Source organism: Rattus rattus, chromosome 3 (assembly GCF_011064425.1).
Source record: "Rattus rattus isolate New Zealand chromosome 3, Rrattus_CSIRO_v1, whole genome shotgun sequence".
Lineage (NCBI taxonomy): Eukaryota > Metazoa > Chordata > Mammalia > Rodentia > Muridae > Rattus > Rattus rattus.
Window position 1 is genome coordinate 8638072 of NC_046156.1, and position 16005 is coordinate 8654076.

General features: G+C 47.1%; 1 protein-coding gene across 2 annotated transcripts in view; it reads left to right on the forward strand.

Moving 5' to 3' along the window:
* The first annotated feature begins 1953 nt into the window (after window positions 1-1953).
* The window catches only part of LOC116896147 (alpha-N-acetylgalactosaminide alpha-2,6-sialyltransferase 5-like), a 120553-nt gene continuing 106501 nt past the window's right edge, over window positions 1954-16005 (forward strand). Inside the window, exons 1-2 of one of the 2 annotated variants that reach the window (XM_032897131.1) lie at window positions 1954-2381; window positions 3097-3366. In XM_032897131.1, the coding sequence (XP_032753022.1) occupies window positions 2367-2381; window positions 3097-3366 (285 nt within the window). In that variant the 5' untranslated portion in view covers window positions 1954-2366. The remainder of the gene's footprint in view (window positions 2382-3096; window positions 3367-16005) is intronic. The other variant, XM_032897132.1, reaches the window with a different exon arrangement.

Here is a 16005-nt window from a genome sequence, read left to right on the forward strand (position 1 = left end):
ACGCGCGCGCGCACACACACACACACACACACACACACACACACACACACACACACACACAGAGAGAGAGAGAGAGAGAGAGAGGGAGAGACAAAGAGAGAGAGAGAAAGAGAGAAAGAGAAGTTCTGAGCCCTTAGAAGAAAACTTTTGTGCTTAATTCTCCACCACTCCCCCCTCCCCGCCCGCCATCACCATGTTTCCTAGACAGAATTACCAGGTGACAGGTGACTACCTCATAATTATCCAGTTGAATTGACTCCCATTCCTTATCTTCCCCACCCTCCTCTGGCCTTACCTTATCCATTTGACCCCCAAGCCAGAATCCCCACCACCACCACCAGAGTCCTACCATCCTAATCAAATATTGGAAAGCCAGATACCTTGAAGTTCTTTAAATCAAGCTCAGAATTAAAATTTTCAGTGTACTCTACTCATTTTGTAAGTAATTCTGTGGCCAGCTAACCGTCATCCCGGGAGGAGGGCAGAAGCGTAGGCTTAATGAATCTGGTCAGACACACCGTGTAACAGATGTCCAGCGTGCCACCATGAGCTTAAGTCATAAATATGATGTCTTTCTCTGGCAGCGTGAAATATATGAGAAGTGTTTTTATCGTTCACTGGGCAACTTGCTAGATGGAGGAGAACAATCTGAGGAAGGCAGGAGCTTCGTTCGTCTGGCTGCATCCCGAAAGCCGCGTTGGAGAAACACCGATAATCTGCTTGCAGTGATTCATCAAGTTGGTCCTTTGTTTCATTAATTTGAGTGCCAAGTGCAGCCATACAATAAAGAATTGCCAAGACCCGATAAGATTCTCCTCCGCCTGCTGCCTCTCCTGTCCAGACAAGGGGCACTATTCATGCCCACAGCACACATTGAATGAGTAGCTAACCACACTGCTGGCAATATTGGATAGTACTTCCAATCTTTGTGGGTTTTTTTTTTTAAAGGCTCCATAGCGTGTGTTTCTGTCTCCTGAATCTTCATTACTGAGCCAATAATTTTAACTTTGTTAATAGAGTTTGGAAGCAGGCCTCATAAGTTAAATATAGTCCCCGTTGTGCCATCCGTCCAGTGGTAGATTAGAGAAGATTAAAGGGGGCACTGCAATAGCACTGCTGGCCTTGAGAAAGCTCTCACTGGGCCCATGGTTCAGGGGGCCTGGAGATCGATCCCTCCCTAATGCGATCTTCAGCCTCGCACTGACACAGGTACAGTGTTAAGAGAGACATTAGGACAACAGTGTCCACTGAATCATTTCACACGGCTGAAATCCGTTTTCAGTTAAGTTAGAGGGTTAACAAACGCTTGCTCTAATCAGATGAGGGAAAGAGAGGATACCGCAGAGCAGGCTACCCATCTGAACTCCGCAGCGCTGGTCTGGCTTTTAACTCGAATCCAAGTCCCGAATGTGAACACGCATGCCCTCGGTTCCCCAGACAGCAGGAGGGAAGCAGAAGAACCTTCGGGTTCTTGCGATGCAAGATCATTTTTTATCTTCAACAGGTAATATTTCTTCACTGACATTAGGAAGACTCTACAGTTCCTGGTTAATCACGTGAAGAGGATGCACTGAGCGCTTCAAAAACTTTAAAATCATTTAAATGAGCGCCAGGCACCTCAAAGGTTGAGTAGAAATATAAATTGTGTTCTTGGGAGCCAATGATGAATGAAGTCATTTGCATGAAAGAATACGGTCCAAAGGAAGCATGAGGCTAACGATTTGTCAAAGCAAAATTGGGGAGGGAAAGGACATTTGAAAACAACTAGAAATTATTACAGCGACGTAATTCTTAAGGAAAACAAGCCCAGGACAGCACTGGCCAAGCTGTAAACACAAATGCAAATTTAAATCGATCTATTGACATTTGGGAGGTTAACTTGTTTTTTTATTAAAATCGCAAACCTGAAAATTGAGTAAATTGTCAAATGGCTACCGTGTTCGGGATCAAACTGGGTTCTGAGTCCTTTTAGCTTGATAGCCCCATAAAAAGATAATAAATCTTCAAACCAAGGAATGAGTGGACCTTTATGGTAACTGTCTTGCCCCAGAAATTCCACTTCACTGAAAAGATGGTTTGGGGGTTGGGAGGGGGACTGCAGAGGACTCTAGGACCCAGCAGGCGGCGGCAGGCGGCAGTGTGTGGATCGCTGAGACTCGGAGGGTCCGGCTCAGTTTTAATTCTCCTCTAATCTCCGCAACAGCAGCGCTTCCCGGGTCCCGCGGCTCCTGCTCCCGCTCAGCCGCCCTCACTGCCAGGTGAGCATCTGAGCAGCCTCCGCCCCATCACCCGCCATGGACAACCTCCAAGAAAAAGTGGCTCCGGACGCGCTTGCCTGAGAATTCCGCACAAAAGAGGAACCCAAAATGAAGACCCTGATGGTGAGTCTGTTGTTCCAACTCTGCCAAGCAGAGGCGAGGACCCCTGGGATTCTGGTTCTCCGGGACCATCCGGGAAGCCTCGCGGGGTACCTATCCCTGTGCCAAGAGGTCACCTGTCATTGGTGACAGACAACTTTCTACCTGGCTTGGAACCCGGGATGGGCACTAGGGATGCCTGATCTCCGGAATCTTTAACGAGTGATCCAAAGGGCGATTGGAGAGCAGAGGAGCAGGCTGACCTCTCCAGGGATGGAGGGTGTCCCACTGTGACCGCTGGGCACAAACTCAGAGAGGCGGGGAGGAGGCACCATCGTTGACTTTTATTTTTTTGGTTTCCTTGTCGGATTTTCAAACTTAGCGGGGATCGTTGCAGGAAGCCCCAGGGAGCCAGAAAAGAGGGTGTGCGGAGGGTTGGGATTCCAGCAGCTTAGGTGGACACCAGACCCTCCTCCCCAAAGTAACCTGGGCGGGCGCGCTCACCCTTGCACTGGTCACCGCGCGCCACCTGCCCTCCACTGTGAGACGCGGGCTGTGAGCAGCGATGCAGGAGCATCCCTGACGGGTGCGCAAGACCGTGTCACCTCTGCTCTCTGGCTGCGGGGAAGGCTGGGGCGGATGCTCCGGACCGGTGCTTGGTGTCAATAAGGAGCGCAAGCTTCCCCGGTGCACCCTCAGCCACTGTCTTCTGCTCTCTCTGTCTCCCGCCCGCCCGCAGCGCCATGGTCTGGCAGTGTGTTTAGTGCTCACTACCATGTGCACCAGCTTGTTGCTCGTGTACAGCAGCCTCGGCAGTCAGAAGGAGCGGCCCCCGCAGCAGCAGCAGCAGCAGCAGCAGCAGCAGCAGCAGCAGCAGCAGCAGCAGCAGCAGCAGCAGGCGACCGCGACTGGCAGCACGCAGCTTGTGGAGAGCAGTCCCCAGCCACATAGAACCGCCCCCGTAGGACCCCGGCAGCTAGACGGATACCTCGGTGTAGCAGACCACAAGGTGACAGCTTGTGCGCCTCCCTGCCCACCGCCGCTCGGCCTGGGCACTCTGTACCCCTGACCCTTCTTCCTTCCTGGGGCAGTGAAATGCGGGAGCAGCTGTTAGTTCTGGAAGCAGGAAGGTGGTGGAACAGTTAGGGCAGGAAGGGCTGCATGCTAGTTATGACTTTGTATTCCAAGAAGGATGCAAAGTTTATCAGGGAATGGGAATGATGTGAGTGGATCCGGAGTCCCAGTGGTCCTGGTCTAGATCCGGACACCCAGCAATAGCTGCAAATGGATGTTGAATTTCTGGAGCCTAGTATTTTCCAGCCAAGCCCTGTGGGGTGGGGGTTAGGAGGAAACCAGAATGGTGCAGGAACCAGCCCCATGGTTCCTCCTATACCGCCAGAGGGGAGAAGAGAGAGCCTCTATGGCAGCTCAGTTCCACAGGTTCTCCTCTGATCTCTGCTGGGGACTGCTCTGGGCTGAAAGGCCCCGGTCCCTGGGGAGCCTAGCTCTGGCAGGCACGGAGGGCTGGAAGCAAACTTGGCTCCAATTGGCTTAAAAGCCTGTTTTTCTTTGCCTTCCAGGAAGCTACTGCATGGCTTGGCTAATAATTAATAAGCTGGATTTTTTTCCCTCTAAATCGAACCTCTTTTCCTTAGACTAATAAATAAATCTCTGGTTTCAGTGTAGGAAGCCTCTGGGAGAAACCTAATCAAGTTTCCTGATTCCAAAGATGTTTTAATACAATTTAAATGCATCTCTGATTATTTGAAATTGCCAGTGTGTTTTTATTAAAACACACTTTCACTCGGTGTCTAGAAGATGGCTTGAAACCTCTCAACTCTTTTACTTTGTATCTTACTGCGTGTTATGAATGCCAGCCAAAGTTACATTTGCAGATGCTCCCTCTGTGTGAGAAGGTAGCTCTTGTCACACATGAGTAAGTCAGACTTTAAGTGACAATCAAAATATTGCGACTCACCTGTGCTGTACGGAATGCTAAAGATGGGAGACTCCAGGGGGATCACATGCAGGGCTCAGCTTTCCTATCCTTGAACGCCTGAGGAAAACAGTGCATGTCCTGAGCTGTGTAACAAGAAACACTGAAAGGCAAACATGGCCAGTCAGCACTGGTACACACGGTGCTTCGGGGCTCACCAAGGAGGGAGCTCATGTTCTCCAGAAGTAAGGGGTATTTCTTTGAAAATGTGGATGTTGCACCTAAGAGACTTCAGAGGGGTGGAGAGGAGGAGGCTGTCTGAGGAGGAAGCCACTTGGGAGTAGGCTGTAAATGCCAGAGCACAGGCCTAAGACGTCTGAGCTTCTGTTTGCTCTCTTGGTTGTTGATTGATTGTATACTTGGGATCTGCTGCTGTATACGTGCAAGCTGCTGATAAGGACTGTGCTTGTGAGGAAGTTTAGCTCTGGCTTCCGGCTGGGGATGGATATGGTGTTCTGTGTAGGTCATAGGCATGACTTGAACAAAGTACGGTGCTGGATTTTCACACTTGGTGTTTAGTAGGAACCCACCTCAAATTCTGGAAGTATTCATGAATAAGAAATGTCAAAAGATCAATCAATGCCTTGCAAGCTCTGATGGATATGAGAAGATTTCCCGAATATTTTGTTCCTTCTGCAGCCCAGTGTTCAAATAGAAGGACTGAGTTTAAGAGCCATCTTTTAAAACTGCTTATGGGAACAGGTGTGCTGATTCCAAGTTCAGTGCATCAGAGAGTTGTGTGATTCGGACGAATAGCAACCTTTCTGTGTGTGGCAATGCCTGTAACCGGAAGTACTCCGTAGACGAAAGGGAAACTCCAAGTGCTGTGACATGGGATTCTTCACATAGGGTATCCTCCTTGGCGATAATAATCAATATCAATCCAATTCACCCCTAGAAAACATCATCTCCCAGGAGGTATGCTCCTGCCTGCGACCCCAACACAATGGAGCATGAGGAAGGGGAATGGCAAGTTTGAGGTCAGATTGAGTTACACAGGGGTATCCTGTATCAAAGTCCAAAAGAAGTAGTAGAGGGAGGAAGGGAAGAAGAGACAGAAGGAAGAAAGACAAAAAAGGAGGGGAGGAAGCGAAGAATGAAAAAGGAAAGGGAGGGGGAAGAAAGAGCAGAGTGAGGAAAGCAAAGAGAAGGGAGTGAAGAAAGTGGAAGGGAAGAGAGCAGAGATTGAAGGAAATAAGGAGGGAAGGAGAAAGGAAGGAGGGGAGGAGGAAGGAAGGAGGGGAGGAGGAAGGAAGGAGGGAAGGAGGAAGGAAGGAGGGAAGGAGGAAGGAAGGAGGGAGGAAGGAAGGAAGAAGGGAGGAAGGAAGGGAGGGAGGAAGGAAGGAAAGAAGGAGGGAGGGATGAAAGAAAGAGGGAGGAACAGTGAACTAGACTTTTGGGGGAGGGCGGCAATGGGGGAGGGTGGGGAGGGGAACACCCATAAGGAAGGGGAGGGGGAGGGGATGTTTGCCCGGAAACCGGGAAAGGGAATAACACCAAATGTATATAAGAAATATTCAAGTTAATAAAAAAAAGAAAACAAAAAAAAAGAAAAGAAAGAGGGAGGAAGAAAAGAGGGAAGGAAGAAGGGAAGGAAGGAAAAGAGGAAGGAAGAAAAGAAGGAGGGAAAGAAGAAGGAAAGGAAGGAGGAAGGAAGGAAGAAGAGAGGAAGGAAGGAAAGATGGAAGAGGGGAGGAAGAAGGAGGAAGTAAAGAAGGAGGGAGGGAGGAAGGAAAGAAGGTGGGGAGGAGAAAGTAAAGGAGGAAAGGAGGAAAAGATGAAGGAGGGAGGGAGGAAAAAGAAAAGGAGGGAAGGGGAAGAAATGAAAGAAGGGGGAAAGGAGGAAAATATGTGGGAGGGAAGAAAGAAAGGGCAGAAGGAAGAGAGAAAAAGCAAGGAATGAAGAGAGGGAGGGAGTGAGGAAAGAAGGGATAGAAGAGGAAGGAAGGGGGGGGAATCCACCTCACAGTTCCACTCGAGGCTGTAAACTAAGACCAAGCAAAGCAACAAGTGCAAACCCAGGCACTAGGAGACATGCACCTAATGCAGACCCCTGTTCAAAGGGCTGTGATCAAAGTTTTTACTGCTCCTGCTGCTCTGCTCTGCCAAGTGGGCAGGGCTCCCATTCCACGTGGCCACCTGAGGTGCTGGTCCCGTACAAACATCTAGAAGCTGCCCTTGGATTCAGTTTTGCTCAAGATCTCCCACAGTCTGCATCAGGCAAGGCTGTGAGAAGGCTGGGATGGAAATCATTTGTTAGGAAGTTGCTAAGGAAAACCTTTTCTCCAGAACCAGAAAGGAGAGCTCTCCTGTTCTTAGCACACTCCCACAGGACACTCAGGACTAATTATTTCTCTTCAATCTCACGTCAGGCCTCAGGAAAAATCACAAGTACACTGAGCACAATGACCACAGTAAGCTCCTGAACATTGAACCAGGATTCCGACAGATGTCAGATTTGATTCCCAGAGCCTGAGGAGAGTTACAGATACTATGTAGAAAACCATTCACATCAATAGTTTGAGGTCCACAAGACTGATAAATACGTAGCATTTATGTTTAGCTACACAGTAGAATTAACATCATAATTCTAAGATTAAATTTAACAGGTGGCCCTAATCCCCCAGCGCCTGAATTGTGCAAAGTACAGGCTGTCTTCACGGATATTCTTGTCACCTATGACTGGGAACTAAATTCCTGTTGAGACGAAATCACTGTGTGTTTTTGTTTCATGATGGCCTGAGTCTGGCTGGTTCATTTATGCTTAAAATATCTCTTTGCCTGGTCATAGGCCCTGCCCCCTCATTCAGAGACAAGATGATAAGGAATTACAATTCTGGCACCAGTACACAAAGACCACTCAGGTGCTCATGGTCATGAAGAAGTTGCTTTTCTGTTCAGTAGAGCTGCTCTCTTTCCCAATCTCTCTCCCCTCAAACTCATTTCCACATCTCTGGGAGATATAGCAGGCCCCACATCTGTATACTCAGAGATTACTAGTAGGTTGCCAGTTTTTGGAAGCTGTTGGTGGCTAACCAGACTGGTCAGGTACAAGAGAAGAAACCAGTGTTTCAAATCCTTGGGAAACACCCTTATCTAGTATTCTAGCATAATCTAACCAAACAAAATCCAGAGACATACAGACTTATAGAGCAACATCCACACACGCTTATGCATGGTCTCGGTCTCTCTCTCTCTCTCTCTCTCTCTCTCTCTCTCACTCTCTCTCTCTCTCTCTCTCTCTCTCTTTCTCTCTCTCTCTCTCCACATTCAATCAAGCAACTGTCAGAGGAAAGACCCGAGTCTTCCAGCACCAAGCAAGGAGACAGAGAACTCAATTCCGTTTCTAGTCCAGATCTTTCTAGGTAGATAAAGTCATTTTCCATCTGGTAGAGTTTGTGAATCACAACTGGGCTGATTCTCATTTCCAGGGCACAGGCCCTTATCACAGAAGGCCCGCCTGTCACCAGCCTGCCCTTTGCTGCAGAGGCTAAGGAAGGGGCAGTGAATGACAACTGGAGCTGAGACAGTGCTGCTCCCTTCACAAGCAGCCTCCAGGGATGGAGCAGTGCCTGCCAACGACATGTTTGTTCCTTGTTCTTTCCTTCCTTTGGGCACTTGGTGATTTGATACTTTTTTTGCGATCGTGATGCTACTATTAATAGGTAGATGTCCCTTGGAAAGATGGGCAAGTCAGCTTAGCAGCTGATAACTAATCCGGGCTAAAATATGTCACATAACGTATTTCAGAGGTGTGGGTGAAGGATCCCTCTTTAGAAAGTCTATAAATTCCTAGTGACAAGTTGACACCATTTATTAAGCCCTATTTGATGACATTTGGGTAATCCAATCAGCGATAAATCATTTCAGTGTCCAGGAAGCTAGAGTTAGCTTTTGGGCTAACTCAGGCATTGGCACATGAAGTCTGCCAACGCTGATGAAATTATAAAGCCAAAGGAGCCATGGGGTCAAACAGCTTCCAAGAGTTAAAGAGTTTCAAAGAGTGGGATGGCTCTGCAGGTAAAGGCATTGTTCACATGATCTGAGTTCCATCTTCAGGTCTCATGAGGTGAAAGGAGAGAACTAACTCCCATAAGATGCCCTCTACCTTCCACGCATGCACACACACACACACAACACACACACACACACACACACACATAAATGTAAATTTTTAAAATATTTAATAGTGTCAACGGTGTGGCTGTTTTTAACTGGAGAGATGTTTGTACACCAATAATTACTTCAGGGCCTGCTTACCCTGTTCTCCACGGGAAACTCTTCCCCGAGGTCCTTCTTGTCACAGAACCCTTGGGTTATATGCCATCTTTTAAGGAGCTACATTTTATCCTCATCCCAGCAGCCAGCCTCAGTCGCATTGGCTTGTTTTTCTCTATTTGTATCTCATAGTTTCTGAAATAAACTTCAATCTGTCTATTGCCCTCCAACTGGAATCTGGTGTTGTGGCAATGAAGTTTCTGATGCCTTAACCAGTGCGGTTTTGGAAGCTGGATGGAGTCGATCCTGGCACTGGTGAGTGCTTTGAAAGAAGTTAGGATGTGGGGGCAGAAGAGCCCTCTTACCTCAGGTTCTTCCCCACAGGAAACATCAATGTGGTCACAAGGCCCTTGTAGGTCTTGTTTTCCTAAATTTGTTTTGAAAGAAAAAAAAACTGCAAGTATATTCGTGGAGGAGAAGAAAAAAGTAAGCGTCAAAACACAAGAGCCATTGGAAACAATGTGGGACTCCACTTAACAAGCCTCCTTGTGATTCTTGTACATATTAAAGTTTGGGGACTGCTGTTTGAAGTATCTAGCCTCACAAAGGCTTGTCCTGTAGCCAGTTCATTCTGAAGGTTTGGAACTCATTGCAGCCCTTAGCAAATGCTCACTGAAAACCTAACAGCTTCAGAACTGGCATTCTGAAGCAAGAACACAGTTCCTACCCTCAAAGGGCCTTTGATCTCCTAGGAGAGGAAAGACAATGGAGAAAGATTAGTTAAATAATGAAGCCTGGGCTGAGTGAGGCAGCCAGGGAGCACCGACTCAAGGAAAGGTACTCCTGTGCTCTTGCTCCAGTGAGAAACTAAACGCCGTTATTACAGCTGAAACATGGGAAGCCTGCAAATTACCATTCTGACTTTAATTGGGGTGGGTGCATGCTCTGATAACCAGTCCGTAAACAACTCGGGTATCAAAAAAGTTGCAGAGAGGATTGAGTTCTACATACATGTTAAGTTTCTTTATGGTTGTCCTGTGCTGAGACAGTCTTTGGAGTGGCTTCACTACCTCTGGAGCAGGCATGCCCTAGCATCATGTAGCTAAACCTTATACTTTCCGTTTGGTCAGTGTAGATGTGGCTGCACCAGCCAGCAGACAACCCTCGCAACTAGGTTTGTTGTGGAGATGCTACACCGGTTAGGAAGGCTCATGTGCATAGTAACCCTCAGGGGCAGGCAGCAGCAGGTGCGACTCCTGTCCTGCAAATATGGCGGTGCAAAGACAGGAAAGGGAAGACGGCAATTAGTCAACAAGTTTCATACTATACACTTCCCGCCCTATGGATGCTTGTAAGTTTAGAGAGACAATGAATGATTATCTCTTAAGTAACAGTGTTGCCTCCACCCTTGCACTTGAGGCAAGAAAAGAATTCTCTTGAAAGTCAGTGAACTAATAGGCAATTGATACAGTGTGGCAGTGCGGACTTTTATACATTGTGCTCGGATTCTTTGTTTCATACTGCTTCTGTCTTAAGTGTTTAGACCCAGACAGGACAAAAGATACTTTTACTCTCTATTCCAATCAATATAATTCTCCACATAGAAATTGCAGCATGTGTGTTCCTGGCTTAGACAGCCCACCTACAGGTAGGACTTCCCTGCTATGTTGCCCAGGTTAGATCTGGGCTCTATGTTGTGTCTTCATAGCTGAAATCTCACAGAATTTACTCTGGTTTGTTGTTGTTCCTTGTCTAAAATTGTCTGACTCCCAGGTAGGCAGCTGGCTTTCAGATACTGGGATGTTTACTTTGGATGTGTCATTATATTTATGTTTTAACATAATGCTGGCTCTTTAATAAATATTTGTCAAATAAATACTGTCTACATAAATAGTTTTAACTTCTTCTAATATAAGCCTCTGTCAAGAGTGCCTGACCATTTGGGGATTACTGAAAAGGACTAGTTTCATGCCATAAATATCAGTGTCTTTCTGTCCCAGTTGGTAGTTCTGTGGTTAATTCTCTTCTAGCATCTTACGCTAATCAGGTCTCTTAAGACATATGCAGAATTTTTGAGTTACGCAGGCAACTTTAAAATAATTATCAAAAGGCATTCCTGAGTAGTTGTGTGATTTGCCCAAGGTCACAGCTAGTGGCAGCTGGGGATAAATGTGAGGCTGGTGTGAGCTTCATTATCATGAGGGGATTCAGGGCCAATATCTTCTAAGCAGTGACTTGCCATTATTTGGACAGAATTTATTAAAACGAAGAGCCTAGGCCTACCCAGTTATTGGAAAGAAATAAATATTTAAAGATCTCATTATTCTGAAATGAATATGAGAATATGCCTCCAGATAGTTGAAAAGAGGCTTCCACCAATGACTGGGCTCGCCGTGACTACTCTAAAGGGGCACGGGGCACATGGCCCTGATGTAATTGGAACAATTTGCAACTCAGAGTAAGTTTGCTCTGAAAAGTCACTCAGGCAAACTGGGGAGGGGCTCAATGGGTAAAACTGCTTGCTTGCAGCACAATCCTGAAGACCAAAAACTGATCCCCTAAACCCACATAAAACCCCGTGTCATGCATCTCTAGTCCCAACAGTCCTGTAGGAAATAGACAGAGAGAAGGCAGGAGAATTACCCAGAAAGTTCTGGGACTGGCCGACCTGGCATACATATGCAGAGACAAAAACAAAGGAGAGATCCTGCCTCCAAAACAAGGTTGAAAGATGGATCCTGAAAGCTGATCTCTGACGTCCTGTGTGCACTGTGCTAAACACATGCTCACTCTCATACATACATCATAGTCACACACACATGCCCACACTCACACACACATCACAGTCACACACACATGCTCACACTCACACACACATCACAGTCACACACACATGCCCACACTCACACACACACTCACATCACAGTCACACACACGTTCACACACACATACACACAACACAGTCACACACATGCTCACACTCACACACACATCACAGTCACACACACATGCTCACACTCACACACACATCACAGTCACACACACACACTCACACACATAGGCACACACACACACAGTCACACACACATGCTCACACTCACACACACATCACAGTCACACACACATGCTCACACTCACACACACACATCACAGTCACAAACACATGCCCACACTCACACTTACATCACAGTCACACACACATGCTCACACTCACACACACACATCACAGTCACACACATGCTCACACCACACACACACATCACAGTCACACACACATGCTCACACACACACACTCATCACAGTCACACACACATGCTCACACTCACACACACATCACAGTCACACACACATGCTCACACTCACACACACATCACAGTCACACACACATGCTCACACTCACACACACATCACAGTCACACACACTTGCTCACACTCACACACATCGCACACATCACATACTCATATACATATCACATAATACATATCACACACACATACAACATACATTCATACACACATGCTCATACACACATCACAAACACATCACACTCATACACACATTACACACACACACAACACATATCACACACCACACACATGCTCATACACACACCAGACACATCACACTCACACAAACATCACCTACTCATATATACATCACACACACATGCTCACACTCATATACACATCACACACAAACATGCATGTGCCCAGGAGTACACGTACCTGGACACACACACACACACACACACACACACACACACACAGAGCCATGATTAATAAGACACTGCTTCCATCTGAAACTTCACAAGCCAGGCCTCCATCATCTGCATTTCTCTGAACACTTTTATCAGTTCTGCTCCAACAGAACAGTAGCCCCTTAACCTCTCAACACCCCCTGTCTTTTCCACCCCAACATTACAAGCACGTCCACAATCAGCCCCAAAGCATCATAGCCAGGTCAGCCACACTCCCCGATAAAACTTCTGTCCTAGTTAGCTTGCTTTGCTGTGATAAAACACTGAAAGGGTTAATTTGGCTTACAGGGCTCTGATCACTGGCAGTCAGTCACCAAGTGGAGTCAAGGCAGGCACAGAAGGAAAAACTGTGGGGGATGCTACTGACTGCTTACTCTGCACAACTTACTCCAATGCTGTCTTATACAACCCAGGGCACCTGCCCAGAGTGGCACTGCCTACAGTGGGCTGCACACATCAGTCATTAATGAAGAAAATGTCCCCCCACACACATCTGATGCAGGCATTTCTCAGTTGAGTTCCCCTCTCCTCATTTTCTAGGTTTGTGCATAGCTGACAAAAGTTATCCTGCACACAAAGTGGTCAGGCCAAGGGGAGTGTAATGTTTAATCACATGCAGAAACGCTACAGCCTGACCACTCATTTACTGAAATTACCTTCTCCCCAGTAGGGAAGAGGGTGTCATCTAGAGACTCAGCCAACCAAGAGTTTGAAGGACTGTCGTTTTGCAAATCCCACAGCCTACCCTGACCTCTGAGATGGACCACCTACTCGGAATCACTCCAGGTAGAAAAGAAACCTGTTAAAAACTACGAGGGAGGAAAATTAACCTTGACAGTTTTTGTAGCTCAGAATGGAAAGGAAACTTCATTATTATTTTCTGTCTCTGTGACTACGGAGCTATCTGCACTGTTGGAGAATTACACAGATGCGAGAGTTCTCAGTCTGAAGTGCAGAGTTAAACAATTATTTCTTATAAGAAGCATATCCTGAAAATTAATTGCACATGTGGGACATCTCAACTGACTGAACTGTGTTATTGCATTTCTACTTACAGCCTGGCTTATGTTCCCTGCGAGCTTCCATTCCAGTGCCTTCCCATTTCTTAGAGCATCTAGCTCACACACCTTAGGCAGACCAACAGGGTCCGCGAGGCCTACTTCTCCAGCCCCAGTCCCTACAGTTCCCCTGAGCTCAGGCTGCACACACTCCGGGAGCTCATCCACATCGTCTGCTGCTCCCTCTGCAGAAACTACCCTTCCATGGCAGGAGATGACTCACAAGTTAAAAGCAGGCACTGTTCTTGCAGAGGACTCCGCATCCACACCAGGTGACTCACAGCAGCCTGTAACACCAGATTCAGAAGATAAGACACCCTTTCCCCATCTCTGTGGGCAACTGCACACGGGTGCACACAACCACATACAGACACGCAGACACATGCGCGTCATGAAAATGAAGATGCATCTTCTTAGAAAGAAATACCATTCTTTCGATTTGCCGGAGATTTAATTATTCAACAAGACCCAGACCAAAGCTTTCTCTCTAAAGTTCCCCTGCAAGCAAGGGAGGGAGACATTCTTTTAGACTGCCCACATCAGTCCCCTCATCTCATAAACAATAACCACCTACTAGGAAGTCAGGAATGGAGAGGAAAGGAAATGAGACTTAAGACCCAAGCCCTGCCCAGTGGAGGAGTAAGTGTGGTCAAACAGCACTTGACCCTGAGAGTTCTGCTGCTCTGCACACAGAGCATACTTACACATGCAAGACAGAATCCCGGTCGTATGATCCTGTGGGCCAGCACTGTGCATGAACTTCATTGCTGCTGGAAATGCTAGTGTACTACCCATGGCTGTATTAGCATTATACCCTAGCAAGTGCCAAACCACTCTTTGTAGCTGTGGACACCCTTGGCCCCATACTATTTCCGTTGGACTTCCTCACCTATCTCCCGGTCTCGTCTGCCTTCTTGAACATAATTTAGTCCCATTATGTTTTGTAAGAATCAAATCTCGGTAAATCCTTGTTGAGTCTAGCTGTGATCATACTGCATTTGATTATATTATATGTGAATACACCTGGCTAATGGACTCATTAATCATAAGAGTGGACAAAAATGATAAAGGGGGAAGAAAGACTTTACATACCTAGCCTTTGTTTCTGGTCTTTTGATTTTTTTTTTTTTCCGGAGCTGGGGACCGAACCCAGGGCCTTGCGCTTGCTAGGCAAGCGCTCTACCACTGAGCTAAATCCCCAACCTTCTGCGTCTTTTGAAAACACAGACCTTTCAAACGGTAGACCAGATGTTGGAGCAAAGGGTGTGTTCAGGCTCTTTAGTAGTGAGCTATGTAACTTCCAGGCTTAAGTTAGCCTGCCAAGATGATAAGCAATATGCATTCGTTCCTTAGTCTGCTATATGCATGTGCCTACCTTGTACCCAGCATAGTGTGCCAGGAGGCAGCAAATAACAGGTGAAGCATACCCCCAACTCTGAAACTCACACCCACCTGGAAAAGCACAGAAACCAATATCAGGCTACTGTGAAGGTTTGGGTAGGATGTTGAACATCCCCCAGAGCTTAGATTTATCCTGAAAGCATTTTTGAGGTAGAGACGCAACTACCTCAGATGTGTGTTTCGGCTGGGTTGTTTTGGCGTCGGAATAATGTGATTAGAGTAGCTCTTGGTTTCAGCAAAGAGAACTGTTGTTCTAAGCAGCAAACTAGTACTGTGGTCAGAGTCAGCGATGTTAGCAGCCAGAGGATCAAGACAGCTAGGGATTCTGCCTGTGTGAATGATTCCGAGCTTGCCAAACAGAATGCTCAGTCAGAACACAGCTTCTTCAACCATAGAAGGTCCGTGGTTCAAGACTGCCTCTCAATGGCTGCCGAAAGAGTCTCAGATGATCCCAGATGGTCGCTTAACGTTGTCTAATTTTGAACCTTGCTGTGTATCTTAACGCCACATGCTGGCTTGAGCAAAACAGGAAACCGTGATGTTACGGTTAGGGCTAAAGCAAGCTGTCGGCAGAGATAGCGCAATGCAATGCTCGCTGGCGACAATGAGAATTAAGCTCTCCACCTGCAGCAGAACCAGTGGGACCTGCAGCAGAGCGAAGGGACTCTGGGGACTTTTATAGCGTTTCAGTTCTCCGTGGGGTGGGCAGACTTACCAGGCGCGGGGTTTTCGTAGCGTAAGGTAAAGGGTGGTTCTTCCTGCCTCTCGTTTCCCATTTAGCTACAGAGAAACAATTACCATTCTTTGAAATCACCTTTGTTAACGACATCTGAGGAAAGGGAAGGTTCCATTCCAGCTTCATCCGAGGGAAATTGGCCATAAAGTAACGGAAAACTTGTCAAGAGGAAGCCTTCATCTTAATTCACCCAGCGGCATTTGATTGGAAACACAAACACGTACTGTACGTCTAAATGAGCGGCAGGTTTATGGGGCCCACACTTGGAGTTACTCAGCAGTTAGCACCTGCCAGGCTGCTTCGGGGAGAGAGGCGGGGCGTCTCAAGTTACCCGGAACTCCCATTCCATACCAAAAATCATAAAGCACATTCTCTTCCGTTTTATTCAATTTGTACAAGTTTTGAACAAGGGATGCACAGAAAGCGGTAATGGTCTGCGTGCCTTCTAGGACACAGGAGGGTGGGTGAGGATTGTGGGAAC